We start from the raw sequence: 22,889 nt of genomic DNA, 5'->3' as shown, positions 1-22,889 counted from the left end.
AGGGCAGTGCTTTTTTCTGGGGAGACGCAGGGGTGAGCATACCCCTAAACATTTTGTGAATCTTAGGTTTGGCCTCATTGAGGGGCAGTATTTCAATATGAGTAGGAAAATGAGAGTACCTGTGAACATTTTTCTTGGGGGGGAAAGCACTGAACGAAGGTGTAACCTTAATTATGTGGGGAGGTTAGCGAAAACATTTGTTCAGGAGTGTCTGTTCACCAAAGGCCAAATCCAATTCCCATTCAGTTTCATATAAAGGCATCACAGAAGTGTGAGGGCTTTTTTGTTTTGTTTTACTAATTTAGTCAATATGTTCAGCTTAATATATATATATTTATTTCATCAATATAACAGTAAGACATCCTATATCTGTGTGTATCCCCAACATTCGTTCATGTAATCCTATTGAAGTATATTATGCATATCTCTCAGTAGTATTTTAATAAAAGTTCAGTTTGGTGTCCTGTGTAGTTCACAACTCTGTGCAACTCATAGTGACATATGCAAATAATAGTCACATCATTTTCCCACAAGGAACAGCACTTGAATCAATGAGTTACCATTTAAAAATTCACTTTAACAGAAGTCATGATTGCATCTTCTTCCTTTTATCCTAAAGACTGATTTGTCCACTTCTGAAGCTGAATCCACCTTACATTATTTAGAAGAATTTCTAGCATCTTTGAGGACAGAAACATCATTGCAAATAATCTCAGAAAAGATGTCTGCAGCTGTAAACCAAAGAGCCGTGAAAATTATTGCATACAGAAATGGAGCTGGTTACAGAAATGGGCAGCTAATTGTTGCTAATACATTTCCTATGGTGAGTAGCAATCCTCTAGAGATCATCCTAACAGAATTGACCTGGACAAGCAGTAGGTACCAGATCATGGGCAAGAATCCCATGCTAACAGCTAGGGAGAGGGGTTAGATAGGGTGAGTGTGTGGTGTATGGTGGAGAATGATTAACACATCCTCGCCTGGTTTGATCAACTATTTTTATTATTTCTTCCACGAGGGAAGGAAAGACAATTTTTATTTATTTTACCAGGCAACAAAAAGTTTTGTGTTGGCCCTGACATGTTCTCTAGTATATGTAAAGAGGCTCATTTAATGTTTTGACAACAGAGTATAAACATAAACCATTAAATTGCCCTCGTGTCATTATCTCATGTTAAATGCTAATGCATGTTTGGGAAAAAGTTTATCTGGTATTGACTTTAACAAAAGGTTTCCATATTGCTGATATCTACAACCGAACCAATTATCTTGTGCATTCAAGGACAAATTAGACATGACCTTAGAGAGGCACCACTTTAAGTTTCATGAGTGTTTTTACTGTTGCAAATAACAGCTGCGAGGGATGAAGGGAGAATGAACCACCGGGACTTGAACTAAAAGGGGTGCGATGGAGCAACTAACCCGTTTTTCCTGCTGTGCTGCCAACACAAATCCCCCTGACATTGTTGTTTGCATTGGGAAGAAAGCTCCCATTGGCACCATTAGCAGCTTTCCATCTAATGCAAATAGCAACTGTGGGGCAGTTTTTGTTGGCACCCCCTTTGTTGTTAAAATCCCCTTTCTCATGTTTCTCATGCTTCGCTATCTGTTGCTGGTTCCTGAGAGAGGGATGCACAGAGAGCTTAGAGCAGTGTGGGAGCAGGAATCAAACCAATACGATGCTCCTGCCATCATACCCACACGACCACACTGAGCTCTCTGTGCCTCACCCTTTTCCTTCTCAGGAACCAGCAGTGCCACCCTGCCTGCGCCACTTCGCCAACCACTACTGACACAACTTAAAAGTGATGCATTTAGTGCCCCATGTAGTTTGGTCCTCGTCCTATAAAATGTGAGGGTATACAAAGATGCAGAAATATTGCACTTATAATACCTCCAGCTAAGAATCCAATGGCACGAAATGATTTGAACAGGCACCCCCAAACTCAGCCCTCCAGATGTTTTGGGACTACAACTCCCATCATCCCTGACCACTGGTCCTGTTAGCTAGGGATGATGGGAATTGTAGTCCCAAAACATCTGGAGGGCCGAGTTTAGACTAGGACTGAGGTGACCCAGGTTCAAAAACCCACTCTGCCAAGAAGCTCTTGGAGTAAACTTCTGCTAGCCGAAGCTACATCTCAGGGTAGCTGTGAGGAGAAAAGGGAGGGGAGAGAGCCTATATGCTGCTTGGAGGAATAAATAACAGAAAGAAAACTCTGAGGATGGCAATTTAAGCATTTTTATTAAATATTTGGCGTTAGTAAGCTTAATTATATGTCATTAACTTTCCCCCTTCTGTAGCTGCTTTCTTTATGCACAAGACGACTTGAACTTAACAGGACAGCAAGTAGACTGTACACAAGTGAAGGGACCTTAATTCTTACATTGAAGGATTTAGTCTTGAGCGCTGTAAATGATTATTTCAGAAAGCAGGAGTCTGAAAAACGAGGTGAAGGAGCAACTTTTTTTCCTGGCTTTAACGAAAACGCATCTGTGTTGCTTGTGAAAGGTAAAATACCACCCTCAGCAAGTTCCCAATTAAATTTCTCTTTAACTAGTATGTAAATTATTTCACTTCACAGAGCTAACTTTTTTGTAGTAAAGCTATAGGGAGCCTGTTTGCTGGTATGCTGCCAAGAAATATCTTGGAAGTCTCTCACTTTGTTTTCTATTTTCACAAGGAATAATGGTGTCTCATGGAGAAAAGATTAATGTTGGTACACTGTATTTGAACAAATGTTTAATTTTTTTGTTTTATTTTAGAATGCTACTGCAGGTTCTAATTACCGTAGTTATTTGTACAATACATCTTATCATGAATCTTTAAATGGGCCAAATATTACTTTACATACACATAAATTGTGAAAGCATATACATTTAGCTTATATTCAGATGGAAGTTATATATTATATATCTTTTTATATATTATTCTTTTTTATAATATATTTTTATTAATTTTCCAGTAGCATTTCAATAGCAGCCTCATTCTAACAATACCAATTTTATCCAAGTAATACAATTATTAATGCCATTTATTCAGATGTCAAATTATACAATTTGCTTAAACTGGCCCCCTCACATGCTAGAGTTGATGAGTTCATTCTTCTACCTTTTTTCTGCATTCCAAAATTTTAATAATTTCCATTCCATTCAGATATAGCAAACCCTTATATAAGAGCTACAATCTTGTGATTTCTGTTTGTGTTGGTGTAATAGATAATGAAATGAAATCCGCTCCTAGTCCAAACCTTTTACATCCTTGTAGCTGGGTTGTTTTCGCAGTTTCTTATCTCATCGTCTCTGGCACGCGCCTGTAGTTTACTTCAATTACAATCCAATTAACAGGATAACCTGTGCTTCCAGGAATGGGATGGGGGGGGGAGAGTGGTGGCAGCCGTAGTGCTCTGTGCACCCAGTGTCTTTGCCTGCCCTCACATTCCATGGGGAAGCGAGTGCCAGACCACCAGATAAACTGTGGGTGAGAGTCTAGTCCCTCTTCCAGCCGAAGACGAAAGCAGATAATGAAATTCCCCCATCATTATTTGATTATCTCTGTCTGTCTCTCTCCCATGGTGTTGGGGAGACTCCATTCCTGTCGCACTGGAAACAGGAAGCTGGTGGAAGTTAAAATTCAGTAGTCTGCAGGCATACTCACTCCAGGGTTCACTCCAGACAGTGGCAAGCTTGAACATTTGCCCAGGCACTAAGATCAGTGAAGGGTTCACCATCCTAAGAGTGCTACCATTTCCACCTTGCTCAAATTATATTTTGAGACTACTTTCCCCTGTAATTTCACGTGTAAATCACACTGAGTTACTTTAGTTAGAGAGCCTAAAAGACTATGTAGCACAAGAAATACAGGTTGTGATACTTCCACGCAAAGCTGAACCACACATGAGTACAGTAACCATTCACAACAGCACTGATAAGCAATAAAACTCAGCCCTATTAAGTCCAAAACAGATATAATCAAACTTGATGATAAATTCCAGTTCAGCAGTTTAGTGCTGGATTCTCCTGAAAGAATGGTGAATTTCATATCAGTATCTGAGCACTTGGGGGACTGAAATGTTCTCCCAATGGGTTCACAAAAAACTTATGTTAGAATTATCTGTAAGGTGCCACAATATTCTTCTGTTGTTTTTGCAGCAACCCATCTGGAATTTATTTCAGTGAATATATGCAAAGTATGTGGGAATTCCTTTTTCTCAATGAAGCAAAGGAAATTATGAGTCTGCAACCATACAGTGCGCAAAGAAACATGTATTTGTTAAGTTTAAATTCCTGCTTTATTTTTTAGTACCACTGAAAACAACTTTCTATATAATTTCTGTCTCTTGTTAAGCACAGCCATTCTTGTCTAGTGCAGTATTGATCTAGCTTTCAAGAATTCAATTCTATATTTATATTTGAAAGAGTTGTATATATTTTCAAAAAAGTATACCTTTGATCATTATCTAAAAATGAAGCATGGGGCACATTTCCCATTTATCATCTTGTTATGTTTTTAATATAGGTCTAGTTTACTTTTTGGGCTCTTTTTATGTCTATATTTTTCTTTTAAGTATTTCTTTCCTATGTATTATTTCCCAATCTTTATCAAATATACTCAGAAAAGGGCTCATCTTATCTGCTTTAGTCCCCTTTATTTTCCTTCCTATTGATTTCCTAAGCAGTACACAAGCCCACTAGAGTCTTCTCATTATACGTTTGCTGCTGCTTTATATTAGGCATCTTTCAGCTTATGAAGTTTACAGATTTTTATCTCATCCACTCAAAAATTTAAAGCAAAAGCTTCGAAAAACATACTTAAAAATCAGTTCAGCACACTGAAGATTGGCAATTACCCATCATTTCTTCTTCTCAGCAAAAGAAAAGGCCAATACTTCTTTGAAATTTAGTAAATATAGCTGATATCTGTTGCGTAAATAAACTTTATTATTTTGTATTTGATAAAGTATTCGCTTTGTGTGGTAGATGGAAGCCCACTATCACATTTAGGGGTGTGGGAGAGCAAAGCCAAGGAAAGAAACAACAACAGAAGAAACATTCTAAAATAAGATGTTTTCTGAATAAGTTGTGAGAAATATTGAGGTTAAATGTGAGAACTAAAGGTCCATTTCCATGGTCCATTGCAAAGTCGGCTGGAGACACATTTGTATCAGTGAAATAAAAGAAATTACAACTTTCCAAGCATGCAATGTATAAAGGAAAGATTTGTTTCTTTAGATTTTCTTTTCCCCTTTAAAGGAAGAGTAAATAAATGTACTATTCATGGGATCCTCTTTAGTAACCATGGACTGCAAATAAATACAGCTGCAAATAAAACGTTTTAAGTGTGTTTTAAGTGCAATATACAATGTGACACAAGATGACGATGGTGAGCCTTATGGAAAATCCAATTTATTTTTTAAAATGCTTTTTAAAAAGCATTTTCAGAACGTTTTTTCTATGTGTTTGGATTCCACTGGTGTAAACAAATTTCCTTTTGTTTTCTGTTGAAATTGTTAAGTTTAACCCTTCTTGTCCGCTGTGGTACAGAAGGTTAAACTGTAATGGTGATCCCTGCCTGACTGAGTAACGGATTTTTATTTGTGCAATAGGACTTCTCCTTCCTTCCTTCCTTCCATTTTGTAGCACTCCATGCATATCCAAATCTGCCGCGGTGAATTCCCCAACCCTCTGGAGCAGTGTTTTTTTTTAAAAAACCAAGATTTTCTTGGTTTACAAAAGTACATGCATCAGGCTGTTAAGTCTTTTCTACAGATCAGTTACATTTGTTGTGAGACATTAGTGTTGAGTACAGTATAAGGTTGGGGAAGAAAAAGGAAAACGGGGGAGGGACTTTTTTATAGTGTAGGTGTGGGGTTTTGTGTCAGTGTCAACTGGATAGGCTCTCTTTCTATCTGCCTGTTACATTTCCTTGGTAGTGAGAGGGGTTAAGGGGGCCCAGGGTGTGGCTGTTTGTTTGTGGCTGGCTGCAGTGGGGTTTGTTTGCATTTGTGAGGGAGTGGGGAGGGCTCGTTGGGTCGAGTAAGCCATATTGATTCCTATCCTGTCAGTGGGTTTTTGTTGTTGTCTGCTGGGCTGTGTATGTGATAAAGGGGAGCCATACTGGAGTGAAGGCATCCTCTTCTATTTGTCTATTCTTCAGTCTGTTGCCATCTTTTCTAGTAAAGCTGTTCCTGTACAATTTGGCTCTGGAGCAGATTTGAGGTTGGATGGGATTTGGGGGATAGGAGAAGAAGAGGAAACAACCCCATTGCATGAACAGAAGTACACACACAATGTTAGATGTCACTGCATATTTATACTGAAGATAGCTGTGTACAGGTGGCCCAAACCTTACATCAGGGTTACATTCCGGGGGTTCCACACACAAAGGGAAAAAGAGTGTAAGGTGTGGCCATCCCTAACTTGCCGGGCTTTGGGAAGGTTGTGCAAGCTCTCGTAGGGTCTTTACCAGAGGCACCAGGTTGCCCCCAAAATTGAGGGGGCCTGGCACATAGCATGCATGTGACACCACCCACAGGTTGCATGTGTGTAGTGTCAAATGCACAACATGTGCACGCTGTTGCATTGCCTGGAGGAGGCCAAGTGCTCTGAAGGAGCCAGCTACTGGAGCTGCGATGCACAATGTGCGTGACATCACACACACATGCTGGCCCACCTCAAAACTGCGGGCGTCTGGCCCTTTCACAGCAACTGTTGAGGGGACTGAAGACACCTCAGCCCCCTATAGCTGACTCACCTGGTTTTTACAAGATCTTGTGAGATAGAATCATAGAATCATAGAGTTGGAAGAGACCACAAGGGCCATCGAGTCCAACCCCCTGCCAAGCAGGAAAAATCTCTGGTGGTCCCTTCCAACTGTTCTCCATTTATTTAGTTTCCCACCACCCACACAAAGCTGCAATTGCATGACTAAATCAAGTGTAAGTTGTGGGTCTACTGTATATTCAAAGATCTAAAATTCATAATTATCTAATAGTGGTTGCCCAATACAAGTAGGCTTGTATTGTAATTAATACAAGTGGGCATCTTTCCTATTCAATTTTTTCGTAGTCCTGCCATAACATAGTGATAGAGCACACACTTTAATTCAGTGTTATCTCCAGGAATAGCTAGGAAAAGACTCCTGTCTGAAACTCTGGAAACCACTACCAGTCAATCAGTGCGAAGACCATAATGAGCTAAATGGACCAATGGTCTGACTGTATAGGGCAGCTTACTTTGTTCTTATTGTATATCATCAACACTATGATTGAGGATCTACACTTTGGTGGCAAGAGCTTACTGATGTTAGGACACCCAGTGTTCACCTATGAACACGAACCTTAAATACCCAATATATAAAAAGGGAAATAAAAGCAAGATATGGTATGATTTGAAATTTTTTAAAGATGACAAAATGACACCAAAACTGCAGTCCTATAACTCTCTTTTTCTCTCTCCAAAGATAAGGAGTCAGAGGAGAAAATGAACTCCAAGTCTATACCATCAGTGATGACTCCAGATAATTTGACCTTGGTTGATGATTTTTTGCTCACCATCATTCTTAGAAATCCAGTTGAGGTCTGGGTTTCCACTGGAGAACCTTTCTTGCCTTTGGATAGTAAGTCATGGAAGACAATGAATTTTTTTATTGTTACGGCAGCACCTAAACTGGGGAAATTGTTATGCTGATATATCAATACATTGGCTAGGATCCAGACAGCTACTTTTCTTGACTATGCTTGATTTCTGGTTCCTTTCCATTGAATGCTCGACCACCCCTTAATACAAACTGTCTTTGAAACTGGTTCAAAGTGGTTTGCAATGCAGGCTGTGTACATTCTGTTCAAGAAGCGCTCTTGGGCACACAGAACTAGTTTCACAGTTGGGATCCAAAAAATAATAACTGTAAAATGAGAAATAATAAACAGGCTATTATCATGGACAAAAATACTACTGTTGCAAATTTTCTACAGAGACTTTCTTAAACTTTACAGTATTTTCAGAGAGAGTTCCTTATGAAGAAGCTTACATTTTAATTACATGTTTATAATTGGATCTATTTAACTTACTAACAGTATCTGGTTCTTTTAAAAAACTATTTGCTGAAACAGATCCAATTATGCTAACTGTTAATCTTTACAGACCTGCAGGTACAAAATCACTATGAAACAAACTGTAGTCAAAATAATGTGTATCTTGCGTTATTACAGCTTTGCAAAATGCAGAGAGGGAAGGACGACAAAAATGGTCAGAGAAAGATAAAATTCTGGCAGACCTAGATGCAATGAAGCACAAAATGAGACAACTACAAGGTCAGTATCTCAGAATTCAGGGTCAATGGCAGAATTCACTGTTATCATGTTCTCTTCCCACAACATAATAAATAAGCACATTTAGCTTTATATTATCCCACATGGGGTTCATCCACAAAGCGCTTCTTTCTCAGGTGGTTCACTCTGGGCTATATATGCACAGTATATTATTGTTCTTTTCAGTTTGAGGCATTAAACTTACATTCCCCGAAAGGATAACATAGTGTAGGATTTCCTATGCCCATGCTAGTCTTTCCATCATGGGTACTGTGCAGTCTGGGCTTGGCCTGCAGTTCCCAAATCAGGGCTTTTGGTTGTCATGGAATTAACACAGACACAGTATAGTATGATTTGCAAGAAGTAAGATCAGGTACCTACCCCATGACTAAAATCACACGTTTGCAAGCACATTTGAACTGGAGTTTTTAGAAGGGATCATCCATACATATTTCATTCAGATTTCCACTTGATAAATCTTGTTACTTTATAAACTGTTTCTGAACATATGGGTGCAATGCTTCTGCCTCATCTCTGCTGAAGAATACATTGAGTTAGGGGTGGAAATGTTTTCTCAAATACATACTCTTGTCCATATTGTTGACATGGAACACCATATTTTACATTTTGCCTCTACAATTTGCTCTAGCTTATCTTAGCTACCTTGTGCAATTATTTATGAGGAGAATAATTTAAGGCCTGAATGATCTGATGTTGTTGCTTTCATCCCCCCCATCTGTTTTTAGAGGGAAGCTAAAATATATGTAGTTATCACTATGTGATAATTATATCATTGTGTTTAATTAAGCTTCACTCAGTAACTGTAGTTCTCTACCCTAGAATCTGGTTAGAAAACCTGTAATCCATAGATCTTAAATGGCAATTTAGCATGAAAGTGTGTGGGTCGGTGAGATATACAACAATAGATTATGAAGATACTCTATGTACACCAAGAATTACTTCCTCTAGAGGTTTCCTGTCACCACCCCTTCCCTGCTGCATCTCATCACTCCTGTCAGAAAAAAACTTGCTGGAGCATCAAATAGCCACCAGAAGACTTAGAGCCATTCAAATAAAACACTCTGATTTATTTATTTAAAGAATAACTCTTTGGGCCATCCTTGTTTTAGGGCGACGCATAGCAAAATCTAAAGCAGCCAGTTTGGTGCCCACTAAGAGCCCCCTCCAGCCTGTGGTTGTAGAAGGAGGCTGGACTGAGGAAACTCAAGAAGAGATGAGGCTCATGGAAACCATACAACATACAGAGGTATGGAAATGCACTTTCTGCTGGGTAGTTTGACTGACTACTAAGGCTGTCACATTCTATCAACATAAAAATTATGTAGTGACTACTTGAACCAACTACTCATTCAAACTAGAGCTCCTGTGATTAGGAGCAAGGTGAGAGTGGAAATGTTCATACTTTTACATGGGAAGAGATGAAGAAATAAGAACAGAATTGCTCTGGGCAGAGAAATTGGCTTCTTTGCCGAATATTTTGGCTACCATTTTTAACTTCCCACAAATATCCAAATGATTCCTGAGAGAAGCAAACTTTACCTGCCACTGCTATAGACTCCAGTTTTACCAGCAAGTTACTGGAGCGAGTTCAACATTCATTCCCAAAGGGATATGCCGTTCTTCAGACAGTAGAGTGGCTTCTGACTTCAACACGTAATCACTATGTTGAACAGAGCAATGTAAAACATTTCTTTGAAGTATTCTAAAGTACAAAACTATAAATGTAAGTTGAATGTACTTAATAAGGCATAGTATGTACTTAAAACACATAAGGAATAGCTTATTTAATCATTAATTTATTAAAATATTTAAATACCAGCTTCTATGAAAACATCTTAAGGTAAAAGGACCACTGACTGCTGGTCCAGTCGCAGATGACTCTGTGGTTGTGGTGCTCATCTGCTTTACTAGCCGAGGGAGCCGCCATTTGTCCGCAGACAGCTTCCGGGTCATGTGGCCAGCATGACTAAGCCGCTTCTGGCGAACCAGAGCAGCACACGGAAACACTGTTTACCTTCCTACTGGAGGTTTACCTAATAAAACCCATTGAAATACAATAACAACAAGGCCTGGTTCACATATCATGCTAAACCATAGTTAATGGTTTACTCTGTTTAACATTAATGAGTCCCCAGTCAAAAGTCCCCACTTCACTCCTTTCACTCCTGGTTGCACCATATCAACAGCAATGGACCACAAGCTTTGCCTTATTGTGTCATCCAAACCTAGGCATGTGATTTGATTCTCACCAAGCAAATCACAAGCAGTAGCCAAGGCTTCTTCTTGCCTTACCCCTCATTGTTTGGGAGAAACAAACCACAAGGCCAGTCTTGGATGATATGACAAGCCAAGGCTTATTGGTTGTTGCTCCAGCAGAGCACATCCAGAGCACATCCAGGAGAAAGAACACAAACTATGGTTTGTGTTAAATCATAGTTAATAACCGTGGTTTAATATGGTGGATTAATATATGAAAACAGCAGTATTAACAGCCAGTGCAAATGTTACAACAAATGACTGCCATCAGTAGTCAGAAATATCTTCAGTAATAGTACTATTTTAAAGATATTATCACACATGAACTTCATGACTTGTGTTTTATATTAGATGCACCTTTCAGAGCTTCAAGCATTACAATTCAAAAGAACTTCTCCATTTTCTCCTAAACTACTGGTGAAAAGTCACAGAGAGCTCTACAGGCAGCCAACAACTAAAAGAGTGTGGGCTTATGTGAATGGATTTACACCTGAGCAAGGAGCTTATGCCTGGGGGCAAACAATTGCAGAGGTAAAGCAGAAGAAATCTCTCATTCAAAATAGTGCTTCTAAAGACCATTGTATTTAGTGCCCACAAACCCAGGAATGAAAATGTGAGACATGGATGGAGTTTAAGGTCACGAATTTATTAGAGCCAAAAATCTTCAACCAAATAAGATACAAATATGTTGAGCCATGAAATCTGCACATTGGCTATTTCCCCCCAATATACGCAGAGCTTGGACATATTCAGTACTTTCTAATACATCTCCCATTTTGTTTTATTCCACCCCGTGCAAATTGTGAGGTCTCAATCCAGTTCTTGACTCTCAGGCAAAAGAATGCTTGGGTCCTATTCTACTAAGTTGTTGCGCTAGTGGAAGGCCACACAACAATTCCTGCTAGAACAACAGGACCTTCTCTCCTTCTCATGCCAGCCCCCATGCCCTCCCCAAAACTTCTCAAGAGGGTTTGGGAGCACCCCCAGAACAGAGACAGAGGGAAGAGAGGGGAGATTGTTCTGGCAAGCATGAATCTTTGTGCTGCTGGAATGATCATCTTAGCATGGCGTTGAATTTCACGCTTTGTCAATAGTAACAACAATAATAAAAATAATATTAGGAATAATAATAATAATAACAACAGGAATTCAAGACCATGTCCAACACATTGTATATGCATAATACTTGCCTTGAAATTAGCCTTACTTGGTATGCACCTCTGTTCTCACTAATGAATTGGAAGCCAGTATTTTCTAACCTGCAAGCTGAACTTGCAAACCAACACGAACCATTGAATACTAATGCAGTTTTTATGTTTCAGCTACTTGACAGTTGTACAACTCAGCTAAAAATGCCACAACCTGCAAAGACATTGTACACACCTGATGGTGAGCAGCTGCAAGCATGGGATGAAATAGAAAGAGACATGATTGTTTGTGTTTGCACAGGCCATCCCTTTATGAGCAGAAAAGGTACATTTTCCGAAGGATTTTTTTGTAGATAAGAGATATGTCTTATGTTTCTAAGAGGTGGGTGGGCTGATCAAGAAGTCTGGATGGCAGCCATGGCCAGATGTGATTAGCAAAACTCTCCCTGGCCATGTTTGATATGCACCTGACCAGATAGATATAGATATAGATATAGATATAGATATAGATATAGATATAGATATAGATATAGATATAGATATAGATATAGATATAGATATAGATATAGATATAGATATAGATATAGATATAGATATAGATATAGAATGAATATGTTTGACTTAAGGGTTATTTTGAGTTGAAGCCCTTTTGTACTCCATTGATGACTCTAGAACACTTGCCACTGTCTATTTCCCCTTCACTTAACACAGAAGAAACACGACCAATGATTCAGGTCTGATAACAGTCACTATTATTTTTTTTAGTGATGGGGTATGTGAGTCTTGGGAAAAAAGGGAAATCCTAATCCCATGCCACCCCTATATATACTCAGCACAATATAAGATAATTTTGGTGCCCCACCACAAGTCCTCACCATAGCAAAAAGCAGTGGCAGAGAGGATTGTTCATAATATATATATATTGGACGTACATTGGACAAACAAACAGACGAATAAATGCACGTATCGCAGAACACAAGAATGCCGTCAAAAAAGAAGAAAAAACTTCCTCTCTTTTCCAACACATGAAAGAAACAGGACACGAAATTAATTTTGCAGATTCCAAATTGCTCTTTAACATGGAACATCACCACAAGAGAATAATCATGGAAGCCATCGAGATAGAGAAACACCCTCACAACATGAACAAGCGTGACGACACGTCCCGCCTGCCAGACATCTGGAAATTAGCCCTCCCCACAAAAACCGACACCAGAACCAGAGGCACACAGAACGCCATCACCAATCAACCACACCAGACCCAAACCCAGACCCTCTCCACAGATAAATTACAGACACCATCCAGTAGCCAAACCATAGTGGCACCTCTGGATGCTGCACCCCCCTGCAATCCCTACACAGATCTGGCTGGCACAGGGCACAAAACCACAGCTCGCCCCTATACACGAAGCCAAGCCAGAGCACAACTAAGTGCAGTACAGCCATCTTCTCAGAAAAACTCTTCACAAGCTCAAGAGGTCAAGACACAAAAGCTTTAGCAACTAATCCACACTTAATGACCCACCTAAGTGGTACTCAGAATATCACTCAAGAAATCACTCAAGATATCCCTCAAGTAATTAAGGAACAAAAGAAGAAAAGGCACACTAACCTGGGAACTTCCTCTCTGCCCAGAACGTTGGAGGCTATACACCACACCCCCTCAACAGTATTTATAGGAACTCAAACACTGAGATCCTGCTCTGTTCCAGTAACAAGAAGCCGAAAGCACCAGCCTGAAGATGACGAGTGAGACCTCGTCGAAACGTCGCCTAGACACCCCAACTCTTACACGGGAAGACACCCGAAGACACCAAAACCTGCATATATATATATATATATATATAGTTTTATATATATAGTTACATATATAAACATAGTTAAAACAGTTAAAATGATTACATATGTGAAAATAATTTCAATCCAATACAGATCATGTCCAGGATTAAAACTTCCATTTAGAAAACTTGCTGGAAGAGGAAAGTCTTCAAGAGGCACTGAAAAGATAATAGGTGCCTTACTGATATGTAGCAAAGTATAGGTGCCACTACACAGTAAAGATCTGATTCCAACATCATGTGGAAGATGGCATCTGCAGGACTCCCCCTTTCAAAGAGTGCACTGATCAGTTGGGTATATGAGGGGAAAGACTTTTTTAGTATCCCGATCCCAAGCTTTGTAGGGCTTTGTATATCACTAGCACATATCAAATGTAGCTCAGTGGCTAACTGGCAAAATTAGGGGGGGGGGGGATCCATGCAGATAAGGTGAACATTGACATTTCCAGGAGATTCCATTTCTATCTACATCCACGTCCTAGACTTCATGTCATTCCTAACAGTCCCAGTCCAGAAATAATCTACATCCATTGATTAATTCCAAACTAGAATCACCCAACCCTATTTCCATATCCAACTATTCTTATAACTTGTCCATAAACGAATATAAGACTTGAAATGTATGACAGTAACAACTTAAATTATACATTTGCATGTTGTAAGAGATTGGTAGACAAATAATTTTCAAAACTGAATTTTAAAACTGTTGTTTCAGCCATGAAACATGAATTGGAAGTTAGAGCTCTTTATGCCAGAATTCGGAAACAGCATGGTCCAGAATCTACCAACATTATTGTCTTACCATCAGAAAAAGTTACCGGGAAGGTTGTATCATAAAATTTAAATAATAGTACCGCATACTATATAATTGACTGTAAATTATGTTGTATTACTAGTAGTCATTGATAGCCTTATCCTCCATGAATTTATTTTATTCTTTTCTAAAGCCAACTGAGTCAGTGGCCATCATTGCCTCCTGTTAGAGTGAATTCCATGGTTAAGTATGCGCTGTTTGAAAAAGTCATTCCTTCAGTCTGTCCTGAATCTTCCCACTTTCAGCTTAATTGGATTTCTCTTTGTTCTAGTTTCACCAGAAATGGAGAAAATCTCTCTATCCACTTTCTCCACATCTCTATCATGTCATGCCTCACTCGTCTTTTCTCTAAGCAAAAAAGCTCCTAATGTTTTGACTTTCACACATAGGGGAGTTGCTTGATCATTTTGCTTGCCCTTTCCCCCTACCTTTTCCAGCTCCACAGTTCCCTTTTGGAGGCGGGGGCAACCAGAATTCTATGCGGTCTTCCGAGTGTGGTCTCGCCACAGCCATAAATGCAACATAGTTATTAGCAGATGGCGCAGAAGGCTCTTAGCTGAAACTGATTAAGGATTTCCCTTATGTCACTTCTGTTGCGAAGGAGATCTCATTGGGAGTAAATCATAGCTAGGAACTCCATTTCTGGAGCAGTTTTAAATATTTTAAAATAATTGGACAGAAGCTGTATCTTCACTCAAAGAAAAAGAATCAAGGGAGAATCAAATGTCTGAAGTTAATTGTTGCAGGACTGTCAAAGCCACTAGAGGGGGAGTTTATTTCACTGACTTACTAGGTAAATTTTTAAAGACAAGTGATTATACAAATAGAGAATCTTTGAACAAAATTCTTTGTCCCTGACATTGTTGGTTAATATTTGTTGCCTTTAGCAAAAAGAATTTTACCCATAAGAAGTTCACAGTTAGTTCCATGTGGATAATTGGAAGGGGAAAAAAGCTTTCTTTACATCATTCCTCACAAACAGCACTTACCGAAAAGGTCTACAATCTACTCTCATAACTGTGTTCATTGTGTAGAAACTTCATCCTGTAAACTAGGATACTTTACGTATAGTAAGCCATATATAAACTGACTAAATAAAATCATAAATAAAAATGATGACTAGCTGCAAAATAACTTGAGCAAGCCAGTCCCTCTTCATTGTAAAATATGTCTAACTTTATTTTTCTATAAGCTGAATAATATATTATTTTCATAAATTAAATATGGGACTAAGGGACAATTCAGCTATTAGAATTTTGCATGGATTATTTGCAATATCCTGTTCATGGAAAAATGTGTGCTATGGTAACACACAAGAATGATGACTGATTCATACAGCCATATTTCTTTTTTAAAAAGTGGTGAGTTGGTGAAACCATACATGTGGCCAATCTTTTGACTGCTCTGATATGTGTTGATATTTACAGCTTGCTAACCTTGGAAACTTTCAGGTGAAACATGATCTTAACACATGTGAGATGTCTATTGAGGTATTTATATCACCACTATATCAGATTTGTGCCATCACCCATCCCTAACAGATCTGTCCAATTCAGAGAGTATTTTGGAGTTCAAAACATTTTTATGGCTCTGTTGTTGTGTTGATCCCCTAAATTAAATTATTCACACAGTGTATTTTCCCATTCACACAGGGACTAAAATCACTCCTGCATCTTGAAATGTAACCTAGTCACTAAATAGGTCAGTCCTGTCAAGTAAATTTAGTACTTGCTCTTACCAATGCATCTTTAAAAAATATTATCTAAAATAGATTCTATGGATCATAGGGCTGCTTGATAAGAATTGAATACCACTCAATTATCTAAATACCTGATTATGTCAAATGTCTTCTAGCCTCCCCAATTTTTAATAAAGTTAGTAATTTCCGGTTATTGTACCTTATTGATTTGAATCAATTATTTCATTCCACACACCCCTTTAATATCAGCAGGACTCCTTTTTATCATTAAGCTGAAGTGCCACCAAACATCTCTGATCCTGGCAGCTTTCTCTGAGAAATGTAATTTCTGCTGCTATGGAAACATTAAGGTGATGCAAATGAAAATCAGGAGTGACAAACCAATGACCATACTATGTACAGGGTGTTCTCTGGAGAACTCTGCCAGTCTGCACATTCCATAGGAAGATTTTTCCTTAAACAGTTTTTTAAAATCCGTAATTAAAATGTTGACTTAATAGAGAGTTTTCTCGCACATTGTTTTAAAAACAAAACAAATACAATTGACTATGTGACTGTTTTCCTTCCTTCCTTCCTTCCTTCCTTCCTTCCTTCCTTCCTTCCTTCCTTCCTTCCTTCTCCCTTGTCTACATCACTGCTAGCATTGTTTTGTTAGAAATTATGTTGAACTAGTAGAGTCTCACCTCACTTCTCGTTTTAAAATTCCAACTAAAAATTGTGGATCTATTTTGTTCCTTCAGCATCATTGAAAAAGAACTTTGCCTTGGTTAGCAACTTTGTCAATTGTGGGCCAAACAATTGATGACGTTAATGACATGGTTTGCCTCTGAGTGCAATGCAGGGGCCCTATCCAAAATGGAACCGTGGCATGGAGTTAGGGAGACTGCAACCCTGGGTTCCTCATGTGGTCTCACTCACAATCAGGGGTCCCATGGCTGCTATTTGCATGAGAGTTCCCCACCCCATGCAAATAGCCATTGTGGAGAACCCAATCTTGATTGGGACTGGAGGGCAAAAGGTTAAAGCTCTCCAAGCATTCACATCACACACTGGCTATTTGTGAAAGAAAAATGCTGTTTTCAAGGGATAATCACATTATTAACATCATGTGTAAAAGGTATATACACATTTACTGATTAAACAGACAAAAAGGAAACAGGTGCATGCAACTATAGCCAATTGAGCCCCATATTCCTGGTCTGGAGAGCCTTGTTCTTCCATCACCTTCACCATGCTGAGGTCACATGTACCAAGTTGGTATCAGATCTGCTGGCCTCCTTCACATTCCTGTGTCTCTGTACTAGTCCCTACACCCCTGCACAGTGGAAAGCAGACCTCATCCATTGCCAATTCCATTGCATTCAGCGTGCTGGAGCATGTAAGAATGTGAGAGGGGACCCAACACCCTCTCTCCTCCTGCTGCTGCTTTCTTTCCATTCTTTGCAACCCCAGAGACTATGCCACTCCTCCCTTTTTCACATCTCTGAATCTATATTACAAGGTACAGCAACCTGCAGACAGTAAGAGATTAATGAAGAGCATCAGCAAGCGGAATCAAGAAATGTTCTTGATTATTTTAATGGCAGAGGGAGGGTGATTGCAGGCCCTGTAGCTGCACTGAAGAGGAGGCTATTTATTTTGGGTAATCTCTGGATAGGCTGTTGATGGGGGAATAATAATAATAATAATAATAATAATAATAATAATAATAATAATATATTAATACCCTGCTCATCTGGCTGGGTTTATTCTGCGGGAATAAATGGATGTGTGTGAGAGTGAGAGAGAATCAAAGACAAAATGGGAAAAAATAGGAAGGTGGCTTGGGGTTAGCTCTGGGATTGTCCACTTTTTGATTTTGGCTTCAAGCCCTGGTAGTATGTGTCCCAAACTACTTTTCCTCAATGGAACGTGGCTATCAATTAAAAAAAAAAAAAGCCTCAACTTTAAAAAGGTTGCCCCTGTCCCAGAAGACTGCAAAACCAGGAAGACACTTGAGTTACTGGAGATCCATCATATGAAGCTGGTTAGCTTGGTGGATCAGAAGTTGCTGTACTTTGTCTCTCTGTATGTGGAAGCTCTGTATTAAGTCATGCTGTGAATGCATTCAAGCATTCAAAACATGTAGGGCAGAAGAAGTGCAAGTAAGGCTAAGCACACTGGAGAATTTAATGTCTTATGTTCCCTTGAAAAAGCTCAGTGTGCAAAAATGACCCTGGGAGGAAATATTTTAAATAAAAAATTACTGCAGAATATGTAGCAGAATAGTTTTAGACAGTATGACTGAAGTCTTGGCAACATCATGATTCCTGTGAATTTCTTTTTTTTTTTTTAAATGCAGCAATATTAATAGTGACTTTTAAAAATATATACAGGTCAACACAAATGGCAGTCTTCTGGCTCTTACATGCAGAACTGATCAGTATTCCAGCGACTAGGTAAGTAGTCACTGACGTTAAAAAAATCTAGTTATTTTAGCCAGTGCCAACTCAGACTCATGAGGCATTCCATCCCTTTCAATAAATGTCGCTAAATCACAAGTAAATGTTCTTAGAATGTTTTAACTTGCTATTCAATTGATATCACTTGTATTATCCTATAGGTTTGGACCTCTGTATTTCCTAAACAGCACCAGTTTTAAAATCATTCCTTATTTTGCCATTTCTGTAGTCACTTCCAATGCAGCCAGTTTGAATTGCATTGGTAGGAAGTGATGTTGCTGCTCCGCAATTAAGAATGTATCTTCCTTTAGAGAAGTGACCATTCCTAACCCCACACATTTTCCAGGAGAGCTGCATTGGGGTGGGGTCAGGACAAACATTTAACATACCAGTATCTTGGCACAATCTGGCACAGAGTCAAGCATGTTTAAAGCCATGGTCTATAATGCACTTAATTCTGCTAGTTTGTGACCAGTGGTGTGTGTGTGTGTGCTATTACACAAGGGTTCAATCTTTCACAGAATGCATGGAACTTGCATTGCAGCAATGCTACTAGGAATACCACCCACCACCATTTAAAAAAAAAGATGGGGGGCCGGACGTTATAAATAATTCAGAAATTAAATTAAAAGGAAAAAAATCCTATGTAAAAATCGCATAGAAAAGTTGTTTGCTCTCTGGTGCCATCTGGTGTTGCATGCTTATAACGCATTCAAAGCATTGCTTTTTGACTAATGTAGCTGAGTCCTTGGTTTAGCTCTGCGGGCCTTTGCTGCTAATGCATTTTAGTGTTGCTAAAATGTATTAGGTTGGTATCCGGATTAGTTAACAAATGTTAATGGTTTCAGATGCATCATGTATTTTTCTGTCCCCTCAGTGACCTTTGGTGAGTGACAGCCAGAGACTAATCCATGCCAGGCAGACCACAGTTTATGCAGACAATTCTGTTTAATGAATGCCAGGGACTGCAGTAGATAAACAATAGCTCCTTTCCTCTTAGTCTTTATTCAGAATCACATTTTACAGTCGACTCTGGGATCCGTCCCATGATGATAAATTCCAGAGCCTAGAAGCCTACACTCCCAGTCTGGTCAGGATAGCATGGTTGCCCCCTACACAGGTGCCCTCTGTTCAGTTCTGCACCCAGATGGACCCACCACAGAACTACTTTCTCCCTCCACTATCCTCATCTTCTGCCCATGCATTCTATTTTTATCAAGAATTCAGGAACCAACCCTACTTGAGTGTAGTAAAGTGGGTGGTAATCTATGTATTCGCACCGAGTTCTCTGACCATCAGTCCAAAAAATATACCATAGTAGTTGAACAATCTCCACCTATTTCTGACTCACAATTTTACGTACGTCTGTAAATGCACTGAGCTTTTGCTAACTGGTAATATCTCCCTTAGTTAAGCAGTGAAACCAATAACATTCTCATCCATAAAGTCCTAGCTTCACTCCGGCTTTTACAGCACTGCCTCAAAGGAACTGTAAGCACCTCATATAACCATTCAGTGGAATGTGTGCTGGGGAGTTGCGGGTTGGGGAAGTTCAGCTTGCAAGCTGTTCCAGGCCATATACTTGGAACGTAACCTGACCACAATTAAGTGTCGCTCCAATTTTACAGTTTGCGTGTAAAAAGAGCTATCCACTTTTATCCTTTTGTCAAGTTTTATTTCTTGTAGCTATGGACAATGTTCAATGTCAAAAAGGAGGAACCTGAAATATTAAAGGCGGACAGTGAGTTCCAGAATTAAGCTTTTTGCTGGTTAGCAAATTGCTTTGAGAAATATGGATGTAGGAACCCCACAAGAAATAGCTATATTTTCTTTTAATGTTGTTGACCATAGACTCTCTTACATCTATGGATTTTCCCAGAATAAAGGCGGAATCTCTCCCAAGCAGTCTATCTCAACTGTGTTTTACATCCCTTTTGCTCTGCTGGAACAGCCAACAGCATTTAACATGACACCTGTTTTTTTTTAAGGGAACATCATAACACTTCCTGGTATTTTGCACCATATCATTAAAGATCACTCAACTTTTTCTTTGCTGTTCCTGTCTCTTTTTAATGTCTGCCTTTTCTTGCTAACAGTAAAGACCAATATTAATGGAAAACCCATTAAAAAAACTATTATCCAATGAAGAAAAAGTGAATGCACTCAAGTGTAAAAGGAAGACTTATCGATCAATTTCCAGCTAAACCTGGCTTGCCTGACACTTTGCAACAGTGGAATGTGTTTTTATTGCATGGCCAGGTAGTTCAGATTTCCGGTCATTTTTAGTAAAGACCCTTTTTATAACGTGGATAAAATTTTATCACAGAGCTATGAAAAGAAAATTAGGCTTCATAAGTCACATAGGACCTTGAAGAAACTGCTTCTATAAATTTTTTAAACATTATCAAACTTAATGCACCTGTTCTGACAAATTAGTGTTTATCTTCCCCCTCCCGTAATTAACTAACGGATTTCCTTTTTCCCCCTCTCCTTTTTCCCATAAAAGAAGAAATTCTTTGGCTATCGGTGAATATTACCAGAAAACTGAAACCTTATCTGCAGATTTTAATTAATCGAAGATATAAGTTGAATAGATTTTTGTGGTCGTTTCAACAACATGCCCACACTGGCTTATGTAAAATGTACAATGACAATATTTCATTGAGTTGACTTTTCTCTGACCTCTGCACAATATACTGGTTTTGGGAAATCAGTTAGTATGTGCAGCAGTTTTGAATGTACTGGAAATGCTGAGCAAAAAGGAGACGTATATCTTATGCCACATGAAATCACCAGAATTTGATGTTGTGTTCTCAGTGGTTTCCAAGCTACATGTATTAGTGTCACCTCTCAAAATAAATCAGCAATTTGAAGGTTATGGCTATTTAAAATAACTTTTAGTGCCTCTTAAGTACTTATGTAATTATAAGTTATCATTTAAATTACAAACTATTGTTATGTATTTTGGAGATCTATATTTCTGTCTGAATTTTTTGAAACAATTTATAATATTCCAATTACAGTTTGTCATAAAAAACCTATAAAACATTAAAGTTATTTTTAGAGCTATCTCTGGATTCAGTGTCCTTCATAATAAAAAGTTTTGACTGAAACTACATGCATTCAATGATCCATATGATTATAGGGAACAAAAAGGACCCCATTAAATGCAATAGACAGCAGCAATCTGTGCAAGCAAAGGATTTGGCTCTGCCTTTGAAATTAATGGAGGAATTCATTTTAGGCAGCTGTGCAACTGAATTTCTGTTCCTGGAATAGAAAAAAAGCAGCCCAATACAATCTTACAAAAATATGTGTTTGTTAGAACACATACTTTGAATACAGAAGGTCCCATGTTCCATTCTTTGGAATCTAAGTTAAAAGGGATCAGACAGCAGGAGATGGGAGCCAAAAGCTCAGCTTGATGGACAGAGAATTTGACCTGCTCTGAGTCAGCTCTTACATTCTTAAATGAGGGCTCGTAGCAAAACTATATGGCTAGAGTTATATGGTGACAAAGAATGCTTTTTATATCAATCACATCATATTTTCATGAATTTGAGGCTTCCATCTGACCACATTCTCTTTTTGAAGCCTGCTGCATCAATAATACAATGCCTCGCTTGGTTGGAAGGTTCTGAAGGCTTTCTGGTTGAGGGAGGGGGATGAAGAGAGATATTAATACAGTGGTACTTCGGGTTAAGAACTTAATTCGTTCTGGAGTTCTATTCTCAACCTGAAATTGTTCTTAACCTGAGGTACCACTTTAGCTAATGGGGCCTTCGGCTGCCGCCACACAATTTCTGTTCTCACCTTGAAGCAAAGTTCTTAACCCGAGGTACTATTTCTGGGTTAGTGGAGTCTGTAACCTGAAGTGTCTGTAACCCAAGGTACCACTGTAGTTATTGTCCTGAATATAAAAGTGCTTTGGCTGGAGGAGCAAGTTCTCCTGTTTGTGCTATCAAGTGTGATTTAAGTAGAAATAAATCAATAAACTAGAGATGCCATGTTTTCATTAAAATGGCATTTGATCTCATTAGTTTACATTATGATGAAAGTGCAAGGGATGTATTAGCCCAGTCACTCAAGTGGGAACAAATTTGTTTTCATTCCTGGCATTCTGCAACTGGTTATTTCTAGAAATAAATTTGGAGCATTTCTGCTTTGCAGAGAAGGATCAAAAGATGGAGGTGCAACAGTTCAGTGACAGACCATATGTTTACATGTGGAAAGTCCCAGGTTCATAGGAAGATAGGAAGCTGGCTTATATTGAGTCAGATCTACTCAATCGATCTCAGCGTTGTCTATGCCAGGGGTAGGGACTCCTCCAAAGATCCCAGCTTTGGCCTGCAAGATCATGTTT

At 38.9% G+C, this 22,889-nt stretch overlaps 1 protein-coding gene across 6 annotated transcripts in view; it reads left to right on the top strand.

Moving 5' to 3' along the window:
• The window catches only part of DCDC1 (doublecortin domain containing 1), a 246,701-nt gene extending 225,106 nt beyond the window's left edge, over window positions 1–21,595 (top strand). For 2 of the 6 annotated variants that reach the window (XM_083462254.1, XM_083462250.1), the window contains exons 31-40: window positions 620–823; window positions 2,305–2,512; window positions 7,463–7,618; window positions 8,211–8,312; window positions 9,440–9,576; window positions 10,938–11,117; window positions 11,909–12,059; window positions 14,288–14,397; window positions 18,461–18,523; window positions 21,033–21,595. In XM_083462254.1, coding sequence (XP_083318380.1) covers window positions 620–823; window positions 2,305–2,512; window positions 7,463–7,618; window positions 8,211–8,312; window positions 9,440–9,576; window positions 10,938–11,117; window positions 11,909–12,059; window positions 14,288–14,397; window positions 18,461–18,523 — 1,311 coding nt within the window. In that variant the 3' untranslated portion in view covers window positions 21,033–21,595. Of the gene's footprint in view, window positions 1–619; window positions 824–2,304; window positions 2,513–7,462; window positions 7,619–8,210; window positions 8,313–9,439; window positions 9,577–10,937; window positions 11,118–11,908; window positions 12,060–14,287; window positions 14,398–18,460; window positions 18,524–18,687 lie in introns of all 6 variants that reach the window. The other 4 variants (XR_014516364.1, XM_083462253.1, XM_083462251.1 and 1 more) reach the window with 4 other exon arrangements.
• The last annotated feature ends 1,294 nt before the right edge of the window (window positions 21,596–22,889 follow it).

Source organism: Podarcis liolepis, assembly GCF_965112155.1.
Source record: "Podarcis liolepis genome assembly, chromosome: 1".
NCBI lineage: Eukaryota > Metazoa > Chordata > Lepidosauria > Squamata > Lacertidae > Podarcis > Podarcis liolepis.
The sequence above is the reverse complement of the archived record's forward strand: the minus strand, read 5'-3'. Positions and strand labels throughout refer to the sequence as shown.